This window comes from Phycodurus eques, chromosome 9 (genome assembly GCF_024500275.1).
Source record: "Phycodurus eques isolate BA_2022a chromosome 9, UOR_Pequ_1.1, whole genome shotgun sequence".
NCBI classification, from domain to species: Eukaryota; Metazoa; Chordata; class Actinopteri; order Syngnathiformes; family Syngnathidae; genus Phycodurus; species Phycodurus eques.
In genome coordinates this window covers 23,351,976-23,367,032 of record NC_084533.1, presented here as the reverse complement: position 1 = coordinate 23,367,032, position 15,057 = coordinate 23,351,976, and the positions used below count along the sequence as shown (strand labels likewise).

Genomic DNA, 15,057 nt, shown 5'->3' with positions numbered 1-15,057 from the left:
CTCCTTCCGGGGCGACCCAAAACGATTTAAAATCAATTAAGAGAGGATGCTGGGTCGTGCGGAGATCCACCGCATGACGAGGAAGGGGGCGGGAGGGAGTGGGAAGACGGTGCCGCATATGTCGCTCCGAGCTCGGTCACACCGTCTCCATGCTGTCGCTGTCGCGGATCACGTCACCGCTCTAAAATCCACTTAAAAAAAACAAACGGATATGTTTGACAGTAGTAGAACTTGAGGTTTGTCCGGTTTAAAAAAAAAAAAAAAAAAAAAAAAAAAAAGAGGAGGCAGAATGTGTTAGCAGCAGAGCGGAGCAGTCAGTGTTCATTTGTTGTGGTCGCCCAGCTCGTTTTCCCTTTTTGCCCTTGAGACGCACACAGCGGAAGCAGCATTACAACTTTTTTTTTCTCCCACAATACGGGACAGGGCAGGCAGGCGCACTGGATACACGTGCTATAGTGCGGTATTACAAGTGGCCCCTCAGCATCGGTGACAGGGGGGGGCTTCACGTATGTATGCGTGCATGGGGCCCCTCGCCAAAGGGGAACAAGGTCAGAGTTGCCACAGAGGTCATGTCCTCTGTCATTCTCCCCCCACTCTTTTTGGTACTGCAGAGCTCAGCTATTGACGATACTTTCCAGGCTTGTGTTTTGATTTGGGTGACCATAAGAAATAATTGATTATTAGATCCTGTACGTAAAATATATGAAAATGATACCTTGGTGGTGTAAGCGCTATTCATCGGCAGTCTGGATGCAGAGGGAGTCTCAGGGTCTGTAATAACACCACATAAAGTCACTACTTATTACTTTTTTTTTGTTTTAATAAATAATCGGAGGAGTTTCTGGAAAGAATACCCATATACCGAGTAGTCACGCGAGACAGAACCAACTAACAATATTACACTATTATCATTTTCCACAATTTAAAATACAAATTTGACTATTTACCATGCTTGTGTTTTGAAATCTGAATACAGTTAATAACACGTGAATTGAAAAGTGAATTTTTGTCACTATATACAAATAAAGTTTGATGTGATGGATATAACCCTTTTAAATTGCTGTTGACGTTTCTAACTCATTAAAACACGCAATCAAAACGATACACTTATTAGAATCTGAAATGTGTGATTACGTTGGAGGCCACTTGAGGTCAGCAAATACATTTGACATATGAAATTTAGCACTGCATTACTTCCTGCAATCAGATAATATGATGCGTCGAAATGTCAGCTCCACCAGCCTTTGCTCTGCAATGATTTAATAAATCTATGCACCACTTGAGATTTATAGGGCAAGCTTAATACACCAGGCGTTCATTTGTTTACAGTGTCAAATAAAACCGAACACCATTTTCACTTAATAGCAAGAACGGTGTAAAGGGAAAGCAGCTGACTTTACAGCTCACTAAAGAGCTCCAGTTTCATGCTTGGCTGCTACTTTAATAAACCCAAGCATCCATCCATCCATTCTCTGAGCCACTTATCCTCACAAAGGTCTGGAGCCTATCCCAGCTATCATTGGGCCGGAGGCGGGGTACACCCTGAACTGGTTGCCAGCCAATCGCAGTAAATCCAACCATTTTATTTTTTTAAATAGCGTTTGTCCCCATTAGGGTGGCCGGTGAACTGGAGACAATCGCAGTACACATACAGACAAGCGTTCACACTCACATTCACACCTATGGACAATTGAGACTTCATGCTACGTGCTAACATGCATGTTTTGGGAAAGTGTGAGGAAGCCATAGCACCCGGAGAAAACTGAGATTCAAACCCTGCAGGACCTCTCGACTGTGAGGCAGACATGCTAACAATTTGTCCACCATGTGACCCATTAATATATCGAGTATAATAACGGAACTGCGACACTGAGATCTTTATCGTTTCCCCCGCTTTGGCACAGAGGAATGTGTGGCACTGAAGCATTATTTTACAGCCTTTAATGTCAATTAAAAGTGTGTGTTAGTGGAGTCACAGTCTTGGTGGTGTGTTTGGGTTATGAGGGTGGGAGAGTGTGAGTGTCTGCTATGCAGGGAGAACATTATCTCGTAAGTCTCAGTGCTGGGCCTGCAGGTGACAAGACAACACAGGAAGAAAATATTCTGTAAAGCAGGGGTTCTCATACTGGCACTGATATGTGCTACTATTTAAATAAGTCCATGCCAATAAAACAAACATAATAAACCAACTGAAGTATATATTCGTCAAGTAGAATCCAACCGTTTACTGCCACTGGCGAATATGTTCGTCTAGCACATTTTTCTAACAGGTAGGCGTGGAAGAAGGTCTCACCCACCTCGCCTGTGAAATTCAGGTTTGTAACCCACTGTAATGACTAACAGATCCATGTAGATGGTGGCATTGCACTGCTTTGGATTTGAGATCAGCACGAAGACAATGAATGATTAGACAAAGTTTTCAGTCTGTCACGTCGATTATTATGAAGAAAAACGCCAACACATTGGAAGTGAGACAAGTTTAAGCATCTGACACGCAAACAGATATTTATGGTATATTTAAAGTAGTAGATAGCATGTTTCACGATTGTGAGAAAACATGATGCAGTTTATGGAGTGAATGGTGAACGAGGTAAAAAAATCCACTGATATTCAACGGGAGCCATGCGGTGAGTCAGCTTTGCTCACGGTGTGTTTCATTGTTGTAATTCTAAATAAATAATTTTGCCATCAACAGACCTTTCTCAGTCTTGCTTTTGGTGTTTTATAGCTTGAAGTGTCACAAAGTCAGTTATGCTTGACATCTTTCTTTTCACAAAAAGCTTGTTTGCTCCACTTTTTGGTCAGAAATAGTTATTTTCTTTGTGGGGGGCAACCCACATTCTCTCAAGAAAGAACATTTATGTGGCAAATGTAGGGTCCACCCCTTCCCCCCTCTCCGACCCTTGTGAGAATAAGCTGTGAAGAAAATGGATGGATGGAAGTTTGTACCCACGATTTAAGCACAACTTTGTGTGTATTCACTGTTTATGAATGAGGGCCAATGTCTATGGTAACATTGATTGAGATTGACTGCTTGATTGCCTTCGACTGGGCTCTCTTTTCTTGTCATACGCTAAACAATGCAAGAATAATTCAGTAAATTTTGTTTCCTACTAAATTCTTGAGTCGCTTTTAAAAAGAATAGTTGTTACAGCGGTCGGCAAAGTCACTAAATATAGCGACCTAATTGCTAAATTGGCAACACTGACTGTCATTCAGTAAAATAACTCCTCTGTTCACAGCCAGGCACGGTGGCCGACTGGTTAGAGCGTCAGCCTCACAGTTCTGAGGACCCGGGTTCAATCCCCGGCCCCGCCTGTGTGGAGTTTGCATGTTCTCCGCGTGCCTGTGTGGGTTTCCTCCCACATCCCAAAAACATGCATTAATTGGAGACTCTAAATTGCCCGTAGGTGTGACTGTGAGTGCGAATGGTTGTTTGTTTGTATGTGCCCTGCGATTGGCTGGCAATCAGTTCAGGGTGTACCCTGCCTCCTGCCTGATGACATTACAAGGTGGGAAATTTCTCCCCTGTACCCGAAAAGTTTAAGAAACCCCGTTATAAATGATTCACACCGTAGTAACGCTTTTGGAAGTCCACATGTCCATATCTACTCTAGGGCTGTCAATATCGAATCTTTTTGGAATCGATTCTCCTATTGATTATTTATCATAAAATAATCGCCCCCTCCACTATTACTAAATAAATAAATAAATAAAAATACTACTAACATGCATTTTATTCTCAGTTATGAGGGACGGAGTTCAATCTTTAAACTGCATATGTTGGTACTGAGTTATGGTATAAATCAGATGAGAGAATTTGTGACAGTAAACTCGTAAATGCTAATCAGTTAGCAATCGTGATTAGCATTAGAGCGCTTGCGATTACTATTGTAGGACAAAAAATGATAACTACCATTCAGTTCACTCATACATCTCTGACGCTACTTTGTTGTTTTTGGCCCAACACTGTGTCCGTCTGCAATAAATGTCCATGTGAAACATGGGTTGTGGTGGTGCAAACATGGTTCCGGTCAGTACTTTTTAGGGGGGGGGGGGGGATCCTGGCGGAGCGTTGAGGCAAACATTTTCCGTCGACCTATTTTTGAAGTCGACTTAGGCCAGTTATTAAAAATTTTCCCCAGTCCTAATCCATTCACAAAAATAATAAACCTGTTTCTTCTCTATGACAGTTTTATAAGCCAAACAGAACAGGGGGGCATTATGCGAGCGTGAAATGGATCCTAAACTTGTGGGGTCACATTTGAAGATCCAAATGTGACACAAGAGAGGACCTGGTGTGGAGTTTGATAAGGACACTTCAGTTTCTTCTTGAAATGTGGCCAAGCGTGGGGACATCCCATGCCCTTTGATTGTCCTTTACAACAGCAAGCATGAGATTTCATCACACCACACACACACACAGTAAGGAGAGTAATTCATATAACACACACTGTGGCTCCAAGAAGGCTAATGACGTGTGTTGTATAGAACATAACCACTTTAATAATGGACTTTTCTAATCCCTACAATAGTTGGACTATTGTGCCAATCTTTGATAGAAGTCTACAAACTAACGGGCAGCTGAGTGAAGTCTCCTACTTCTCTCCGCCATTGCGCATTTTGTATTTCTCCATAAACTCGGCGTGTTTCTGCCGCAGGATTTCTGTCTGCTTCTTAAAACCGTTGACCCTGGGGGTAAAAAAAACAGCACAGAAATGAATTAGAACTAGGGCTGGAACTAACGATTATTTTAACAATCAACAAATCTGTCAATTACTTTATCAATTAATCAATGAATCGGATAAAATATATATTTTTAATATCCATCACTTCATTCAAAAACAGGTCATTATCTCAAAGTAACAGTGCAGAAAATGCACAAACATAAATTGACTATCATTCAGTTACTGGTTTGGTTACTGGAGGATTTGGACAATTTTACGTAAAAAAACTTAAAACGATTAATTGATTATCAAAATAGGTGCCATTTTATTGGATAATCAATGTGGATTAATTAATTGTTACACTTCTAATTAGAACCAATTGCACAGGAGAGAAGCTATATTCCACTCAAGTCAACTGAAATTGTGGGCTAATTGTTAGCTTGGCAATGTGTCCACTGCATGCACCATATACACGGATCCTCAAACTATTTGACAATAATTCAGCGGCTTGGCAATGAGGTGATGCTTCTATGGGTGAAAATACAATCCATGCTTTCACTGTAGTTATGGAGGTGTGCATGCACGAGAGCTGGGTTGACCGAGCTCTCTCATTTGTATGAGATTGGACAGGCCCCTGAAAACAGGCTACTTTTTGCGAGGCTAGGAAAATAGGGTCCACACCATGTATTTGCATTGCTTGTATTTGTATTATATTTAAATGCTCTTCCCAGTCTCCTCTGTACGTAAAGAAACAAAAAAATCTACAAAATTTGCCTCCAATACGTACAGTGGCGTGAAAAAATATTGCCACCCTTCTCAAATTCTTATATTTTTGCATAGTTTTCCCACTTTAATGCTTAAGATCACTCACTGCCAGTTTTCTATAACTGGCAGTGAGTTTTTCACATCTCTGTGGAGATACTTTGGCCCATTCTTCCCTGCAGAATTGTTTGAATACAGCAAAAATTGAGGGTTTTCGAGCACGAACGGCCTTTTTAAGGTCATGCCATTGCATTTCAATCGGATTAAAGTCTGGACTGACTAGACCACTCCAAAACTTAGAAGTGGGCTGAAATATCCACATTTGGGCAGTCCCCCCAAGGGTTTGTGTGCGGTCATGTGACTGCCTTGTGCCGTCTGATTGGTAAATTTGAGTCAAACGACACCAATGATCACGTTTGATCGGCGTAATGGTGCCCTATGCAGAAGTTGAAGATGGAAGTCTAAAAATAGATCGCGCACGCAATAAAGTATGCTTCATTCAAACTACTCTGACAAATTTATCCATAATGTTACTTGAGTAAATGTAACGGAGTAAATGTAGCCCGTTACTACCCACCTCTGCATCAATCACAACAAGTTGTCCAGGTCCTGAAGGAGCAAATCAGCCCAAGACACTACCCGACCATGTTAGACTGTGGGTATATTCTTTTTCTGAAATCATGTGCTAGATTTATGCCATATGTAACGAGACACCCACCTTCCAAAAAGCTCAACTTTCATCCCGTCAGTCCATAGAATATTCTCCCGAAATTCTTGGGAATCATTCAGATGCTTTTTTTTTTCTTTTGCAAAAGTAGGACAGGCCTTTATGTTCTTCTTGGTCAGCGGTGGTTTTCGCCTTGGAAGTCTGCCATGGATGCCATTTTTGCCCAGTCTCTTCCTTATTGTTCTATCATGAACACTGACCTTAATTGAGGCAAGGGAGGCCTGCAGTTTTTCAGAATTTGTCCTGAGTTCCTTTGTGGCCTCCAGGATGAGTTATTGCCGTTCTTTTGGGGTAATCTTTGTCGGCCGGCCACTCCTGGGAAAGTTCCCAGTTCCATATTTTCTCCATGTGAGGATAATGCCTCTCCCTATTGTTCGCTGGAATCCTAAAGCTTTAGAAATAGCTTTTGTAAACCTTTCCAGACTGAGAGATGTCAATTACTTTATTTCTCGATTGTTCTGGAATTTCGTTGAATCGTGTCATTTTGTTGCAGCTTTTTGGATCTTTTGTCTGACTTGATTTTGTCGCAAGATTCTGTTCATGTGATTTCTTGATTGAGCAGGTCTGGAGGTAATCAGGCTTGGGTGTGATCAGTGAAAATTAACCAAACATTGTGATTAGCCACAATCAATTCATGATTTAACAAGAGGTCGAATTACTTTTTCACACTGGGCCAGGTAACAAATATTTTTTTTTCCCTTAATAAATGAAATCATCATTTAAAAAGACCATTTAAGTTTACTTTGGCTATAATTGTCTGATATTTACATTTATTTCATGATATTAAACAAAGAAAGTATGCAAAAATATAAGAATTTGAGAAGGGGTTCAATACTTTTTCACTATAGTTAAAAGTAACCTAGCATGTTTAAAAAATATTAATAGAACTGTTTTATTTTTGTAAAGCTGCTCTAGTATGGAGGTCCCCCTTAAACAGCTGAAATAGACAATCAGACACCCATAATCAGCCGTAATGAAAGTAACAAACTACAGAGTCCTGTATTGGGTCGGATCACGTCAATAAGGTGACTTGTGGGCGCTTTTTTTTTTTTTTTTTTTTGGGCAGGATCGGGTGCAAGCAAAACAAAGATGGAAGTCCTTACTTCTGGCTCAAATGTGAGGGTTGCAGCTGGGCAGAAACGTTAAATATGGTCAAGTAGGCAACGGATCTTAAGAAAAAGAAAACAGACCTAGAAAAATAAATAAATAAATAAATCAGTTTTAAGGTAGGAGGTCACAAACCTGGCTCTCTCTTTGGATTCGTTGTAGATTTCCGTGATAACTCGATCCTTCTCGTCCATGAAGTTGTTGTGGACCTCTTCCAGCTTCCTACAACGGTTCATTTAAGTCAATCAGACTCTCGCTTCAAAAATCCCTAACATCACCGGAACCTCTAATGCTACCAACCCGGGACATTATGGAAGGTTCTATGTCTTCGAGATTCCAAAAACTGTTGGAAACACCTGGGGTGTCAATCTTGTTTAATCGCAAGACACATCGTGGGTATGCCAACCCTCAGGTGGCAGGTTATGAGGGTGAAACCTCAAATATATAACACTGGGTTACAAACTTTATTTTTTAAGGTGCCTGTTTTTTCAACAGATTTTGGACAATTTTGCGTCACTGAATCCGAAAATGACATCCGTTTCTTTTGTTAAGGTCAAGTCATTATGCCAAATTGTTAACAGTTTATTAATCAAATGTTACAAACTTTGCTTACTGTAAATGGAACAGTAGACATTGATAAAAGTAAGTACCTGTAAATTGAATGTTACGTCATCATTGTTCTAAATTCAGGGCATGAAGCTCAGTTTATTTGAACCTCTAAAATGAAAATACCTGCACATCAAAACACAAACATGTATGTGCCCATAGTTCAAAAAGTTGTCCTGATTGGGCAAAACCAATGTGATATTTGGATTCAGCACATCAAAAAATATTAAGACAATACATTTGTTGTTGACCGGTGTAATTGCTAGGGGTGTTAACAGTATGTCAAAAATCACGGTCTGTTGTGTACTGTAGCTCAGTTTTTAAGTTCATGGTTCAATACACATTAATCACATTATGCAAACAAAATGCAAAACAAACAATAACAGGTCTCATGGTATTTTAATTAAACATCAACGGCTTAAGTCTTTTCTTTTTAGGGAAATCCACCATCAAGTTTTTGCTTTTAAGAAATGAACGATGCGGGTAAGTGCAATAGTAAAAAGTGTGAATTATCATCCAGGTTCATTAGGTTATTTAAATGCCACTAAAATTTGCATTTGCAGCCTGATACCATCTTTTAAACGTGTCATTGCTTGTCCCTTACCTAAGAAGCAGACAGCCTATTAAATCACAGATGACAGGAAGTTTCACCTGAAGAAGACAAAGTGCGCCCCGACACTGAGCGCCATGGTGAGGAAGCAGTAGCCCACCAGCCGGAAGTTTCTCCTCTGCCGCCGCTCCCTCTCCTCCGCCGACATCTCCTGGGTGTGGGACTGATATAGTTGTTCCCAGTAACGTATGTTGTCCTGCACCGTTGCGCTACTGCGGTAAAAGGTAAACAACGGCGGATGAGCATTTATGAACATACATAGCTGAGGAATCGGTTGTTTGAAATTGTGACTACAATTGGGGCATGATGGTTCCATTCTGCTGGCATTTACAGTCTGAACAATGAGTTGAAGGTTTCTCGGGACAAAGAATTATTGCAACATGCTGTGTGGAAACAAGACTACCACAAAATATTCCAAAAAGCATTGTTGTAACTATTTAACCAAAACTTCTTAAGACTGGGTTGAAGGAACCTTGAATAAATGGCAGCAATAACCTTAATCGAACATTTCCTGTAGTTGAAGATCAGACGCGCACACCAAACCGGACGAATTTTGGACCATTCTTCTTAACAAAACGGTCGCAGTTCAGCAAAATTCCTGGGATGTCTGGTGTGAATAGCTCTCTTGAAGTCATACCACAGGATCTCAATCGTGTTGAGGACTTTAGCTGGGCCACTCCAGAACACATATTTCTTCTTCTGAAGCTATTCTGTTGTTGATTTGCTTCGATGTTTTGGATCATTGTCCTGTTGCAACACACATCCTTTTTTGAGCTTCAACTGTTGGACAGATGGCATCAAGTTCTTCTACAAAATATATTGATAAACTTGTGAAGTAATTCTTCCATTGAGGACACCAAGCTGTCCAGGCCCTGAAGAGGCGAAGCACGACCGTACCATGACAATTATAATGCATTTTTACACTTATCGCGCTTTTCTAGACACTCAAAGACACTTTACAATTGCATACAATATTCATTCACTCCACAGTCACACCTAGTGCTGTGTAGCCACAGCCGCCCCTGCGGCAATCTGATGGAAGTGTGGCTGCCATTCTGCACCTACACTATGACTTTAATACCATAAAATTACAACAATACATGGGAAAATACAGCTTTATTTTCAAAAGATTACAGATTTTTATCCTGACAAAATACAACTTTGTTCTTGTAAAGATTATGACTGATTTTCCTGAAAATGATACATTTACTCTGATGACATTACTTTTACAACTTTTTTTTACTGTAAAAATATCTATGAATCATTGTAACGTTACCACTTAAAAAAGAAAAGGAAACTTTTTCATTCCTATGGCATCTAGGGGAAACACATGGTAATTATGTTTAATTACTGATGGGATTATGAGGTGTGTGGGGGGGGGGGTGTACCCGGAAAAACCACGATTAAAAACAAAATGCTGTCACCTGGTTCCATAGCTCGTGTGACCGGATGCCGACCTGAAGGCCTGGCCTCCTCCTCCTACACCATAGGAATGTCTGATTTTGAAATCATACTCCTTCCTGCTGGGCTCCTTGCTCAGCACGCGGTAGGCCTCGTTCAGCTCCACAAACAGGCTGTGCAGCATTGGGTTAGAGGGGTCGCTGTCTGGGTGCAGCTGCACATGATCAACGGGTCAGTACACACTAGAAATATGGATAGTATACATATACAGTAATTAGGGTTTTGATTTGTTATCAAGCACATTGGCTGAGAAACAGGCACGTGGACGCTAGAGTAAGACTGCCATCTAGTGGTGTGACATTTTCGTGTCGTTCATTTATCAGACATCAGATTTGGAAAAACGGTGATTAATGTAATGTATGACAATTAACTTGTGTATTTTCTAGAAAAGGTCGTATATTTTCAAGATTAAAGTAGTAATTTTCTAGATTAAATTAGTAATTTTATGAGGATAATCCAATATTTTGTGAAAAAAACAGATATACTTGCGAGATTAAAGAATTAAATCACAACATTTGGTGAAAAAGATGAATACTTAAGATAAAAAAGATGAATATTTTTTAGGTTTAAATTTGTAATGTCAAGAGACTAATAGATAATAGGATTAAATTGGATAATAATTTAAAATGTTATGAGAAAAAAAACTATATGTTGAAGATGAAAGTTGTAATTTTACGAGGATAACATTGTAATATTCTGTGAAAAGAACATCTTTTTTCGAGATAAAAAGTTGTATATTTGCAAGATTAAAATTGTTTTACGAGAATAAAGTCATACGATTCTGATATTTTTTAGGTAAGTCATCATTTTAAACTAAAGTAGTATGTTTTCAAGAAAAGATAAATCCGTTTTTTTTTTTCAGATGAACTAGAATATTTTCTAGAGTTAGAGTATTTCTAGAGTATTCAGTTCAGGGTGTACCCCGCGCCTCTCGCTTGAAGATAGCTGGTATAGGCTCCAGCACACCCGCGACCCTACTGAGGATAAGTGGTAAAGAAAATGGATGGATGGAAGTTGTAATATCATGAGAATAAAGTTGTCATATTATGAGAATAAAGTTGTATTATATGAAAAAAGATGGACATTTTCAAGAAGTTCCTATATGTTCGAGAAGGAAGTCGTAATTTTATGACAATAATGATGTAATATTCTGTGACAGTAACCCTATTTTTTTTCATGATGGAAAGTACATTTTCAAGAGTAAAAGTTGGAATTTTTACGAGACTAATGTTGTTACAGCTGTAAAAACAGCAGGACATTTTCCAGATAAATCATAATTTTACAAGAATAAGGGCATATAGAGTATTTTTAGTATTTTTCTGGATTAAAATCATTATTCCATGAGAATAAAGTTGTAGTTGTCAGTGAAAACAAGATGGATATTTGAGAGATAAAAAAGATTATACTTCTGAAAATAAAATCTTAATTTTTATGAGAAGAAAATTGTCATCTTTCACTAAAAAGATGACTATTTTCTTAATTAAAAGGCCAATATTTGATATAAAAACCACAAAAACATTTGATATTTTTGCGAAAAAAGTTATATATTTTCAAGATTAAGAAGTAACATGATGCGAATCAAATGTAATAGTATTATGGCACATCAATATCATATTATTATCAGTAGAAAATATCCAACTTTTTTTCTCAACAATTTGTTTAAACAATGTGATTACCTTTTTAGATTTGTCAAAAAATGCATTTTTGATTTCTTCCAAGGTGGCATCGTGTTTGATTCCCAGCAGGTCATAGTAGTTGGCACCTTTTCTGACATGGGAAAATAACACAGGACAAAGTAGTTTCGATGTTTTGTTTTTAGTTTTGGATTAATATAACACACAGTATGTTTGCTAGTGGGCAACACGTCGGATTCGCGGTTAGCACATCTGCCTCACAGCCGAGAGGTCCTGGGTTCAAATCTTGGCCTTCCTGTGTGGAGTTTTCATCTCCTCTCTGTGCTTGTGTGGGTTTTCACCAGGTACTCCAGTTTCCTCCCACATTCCCAAAACATGCATGTTAGCTTCCATGAAGATTGTAAACTGTCCATGGGTGTTAATGTGACTGTGACTGGCTGACTCTTTGCTTTATGCTCAGTTTGACCATAAACTTCATCTGGGAGTGGCATTAAACAGATTGAAAACATATTTTTTGATGAAAGGTTCACTATTTCCCAAACCACTGCTTATTGTGAAGTCAGTTGAATTGCGTTTACTGCCACCATAAAGTGCTCATACAGTATCTTAAGTTTGCGCTTGCAAGTCAACGCAAAAAGACTGCTCGCATCTCAAAAACTCAGAAGTCGGGTCACTCGTATCTCAAGGCACCACTGTATTGTTTGTAATATTTTGCCCCGTTCATGTGGCTAATAAGGTAGCTAACAAATAAGAAACAGCTTTCGGTATGATGCAGTACTGCAAACTACAACCACAATAATAAACATTTTGTTACATTAATACTGAGAATGGTCAAAATTGTAAAACAGAAAGGATGATACAGTTCTTTTACTGAATATGTTTCATTTATTTGGGTGTATTTAAATGTTGTGAGTGGGTGTCACGAAACAGTATAGTAGAGTGATATAGACTCGCACACGTGAAACTGAACACAAAAGAAGCTGTTTAGGGTGCAGTATTGGATGCATGCATTGTAATCTGAGTGCCAAGAGCTTATGTGCGGGGTTGGGAGGTCTTTTGTCTTTGCGGCTGACCATCTAAGTTACGTAACGTGTGTGTAACCAAAGCAAAGAACATGTTGACCAAAAAGGTGGCGAATGGAGGGTATCATTTATAGATTACCTTGGTGCAGCACTCCAGGATAAGAGACGCAATCCATTCTTGTAGCACCAAAGACAACTCTGGAAGAGACGCAGCTGCGCTTCCAGCTGCATGGCCCAAGATGGCCGTGGTGATGCCACACAGCGCTCCTTTGCAGGGGAATAGACGTATTAATTCCTCCACTGCTCATGTCACTAGAAACATATTCACAACTAGAATGGAACTATCCTGAAGCACGGTTAACACCACTGAACTTTAGATGTTACCCAAGTATACGTTCACTGACCAAAACATTAGGCATGCCTGAATATTCTAATGCCGTGATTCTCAAAGTGGATGGAGAGTTAAATGACCAACTGTGTATAACATTACAGTGGTTTAATTTTTTTTTTTTAAATCCAGTACATTTGTTGAGTACAGTTCAGGTGTATTTAACCTTTAAGTAGCCGAAATATAGTATTGTTGTTTAAGTATTTTTTGAGGTGGTATTTGTTTTTAAAAGTTTGAGATCCACTGTCCTTATGAGTTATGGAGTATTAGGGCCAGTCTGACAATTTTTGGGAAAAAAGTTGGAATTATGTGACAATGGTCATACATTTTGTAGAATAAAGTTGTACAATTTCAAGCAAAACAGTTGTATATTTTACAAGAATAAAGTTGAATATTTTTGTAAAATATGCAGTGCATTTTATGACAATAAAGTTGCATATTTTCCAAAAGTCACACATTTTCAAGAAAATTAAAAGAAAAATATCAAAAATGTACTTTTACAAAAATAAAGTTGTAGATTTTAGAGATTAAAGTAATAATATTTTTTTAAATATTTTTTAGATTAGTCATAATACTATGAGAGTGGAGCGCCCAATATTTTAGCACATGAACATGATTTTATTTTCAGTAGGATACATACAAATTTTGTTTCTCAAAAATCTACAATTTCATAAAGAAGAGTCTCGTAATATTACGAAGTTAATGATGAAAAGTGTTTTTTTTTTTTTCAAGAAATATTATTACATGCATCTTCCTCTACTTATCCGGAGGGTCGCGGGGGCATTGGCCTAACCAGGGAAGACCTATCTATGGCCTACCCGAACTCCTCCCACGCCATGTTTTTGCCCTCAGCAACCACCAAAGCTGCGTTCCCTTTGGCCAACCATTTCCCATCAGCTGCCGCCAGAGGATCAAAAACATATGATTTTCTATAAAAAAATAAACAATTTATTTCTTGAAAACATATATTTTTTTCTCTCTAAAATATAAGACTTTTTCTTCCAACAAACTTAAAAAAAAACAACTCCTGTATTCTCATAATATTTAATCTAGAAAATATAAACCTTTGAATCTGGAATGTATGAGACTTTTTGAACTTATTGTTTAAATATTATGACATCTATCACAAGTATTATCTCAACAACATACATTTTATTTCTTGGAAATAAATGACTTCTCATTTCAGAACTTTTTTCCCTCAAAAATCTAATACTTATTACCTAAAAAAGTGAGCTAATTCACATCATATTACAATTTTAATGTTGAAAACATGTAACTTTTTAATCTTGAAATGCTACGACTTCATCTTAAAAATATCAAAAAAATATTGAAAATAGACAAATTTTCTACATGAAAATATATTATTTTGTTCTCGCAATATTAAACTTTAATCTTGAAATAAATACGACTTTTAGCATTAAAATATACCATTTCTAATATTGTAGTGTAATTTTGTATTCGGACTGGTTTGGCCATAATGCCCTTTCATAAAAACGAGGTCTTCAGTATTGCATCAAAATACATTTTAATTTTAACTTTTTTCCCCAGAATACAGTACCTTGTTTGATAACATGAGAAGAACACACAATGTATGACGTCAGCAACTGCCCCTTTTCTGAAGACGCAAAGGTGACGTCTGAAGACCACAACAATGGCGTTAACGTAAATGGGCAAACACCACTGTACTAACAAAGCAACAGTACAGATATTTATGATTGTTAATACATATTGGATATTTTATTACCATCTTATTCCCACTTCATGATGAATCTCACTGTACTCACAAATACCAGTTGGCGTTACCTTCAAGTGTTCGCCTGCCTTTCATAACTTGCTAACAACATTCGAGACTGACAAGCCACGTAGCGATATGAATAACTAAGGTTGGGAAAAGACGAGGAATTGACATTAACGTGTTAATAAATGTGGATAGTGAAGCAGAAAACGGACATACCAGAATAACCGAGGTTCATATCACAATGTTCTTTTTGGTAGAGTTGCGTAAAGTTGAAAGTCAGCTATTTCTAAAACCGGAACGTGGGAAACGCTATTTTCAAAATAAAACCCACAACG

General features: G+C 38.3%; 1 protein-coding gene across 8 annotated transcripts; it reads right to left on the bottom strand.

Moving 5' to 3' along the window:
• Window positions 1-125: 125 nt before the first annotated feature.
• On the bottom strand, window positions 126-15,016 carry dnajc4 (DnaJ (Hsp40) homolog, subfamily C, member 4). Of its 8 annotated transcripts, none has more exons than XM_061685128.1 (11): window positions 14,939-14,988; window positions 14,543-14,620; window positions 12,736-12,863; window positions 11,617-11,707; window positions 9,904-10,094; window positions 8,521-8,691; window positions 7,399-7,485; window positions 7,260-7,325; window positions 4,603-4,692; window positions 716-771; window positions 126-191 (listed from the first exon to the last, which is right to left on the bottom strand). In XM_061685128.1, the coding sequence occupies exons 2-10, from the start codon at window positions 14,555-14,557 to the stop codon at window positions 765-767; spliced, it is 846 nt and encodes a 281-aa protein (XP_061541112.1). In that variant the 5' UTR covers window positions 14,558-14,620; window positions 14,939-14,988; the 3' UTR covers window positions 126-191; window positions 716-764. The 8 variants fall into 8 exon arrangements, with proteins under 8 accessions (XP_061541112.1, XP_061541111.1, XP_061541113.1 ...); XM_061685127.1 differs by lacking the exon at window positions 14,939-14,988 and adding an exon at window positions 14,729-14,929; XM_061685129.1 differs by lacking the exon at window positions 14,939-14,988 and adding an exon at window positions 14,729-14,929 and having other exon boundaries at window positions 8,521-8,688.
• Window positions 15,017-15,057: the final 41 nt, after the last annotated feature.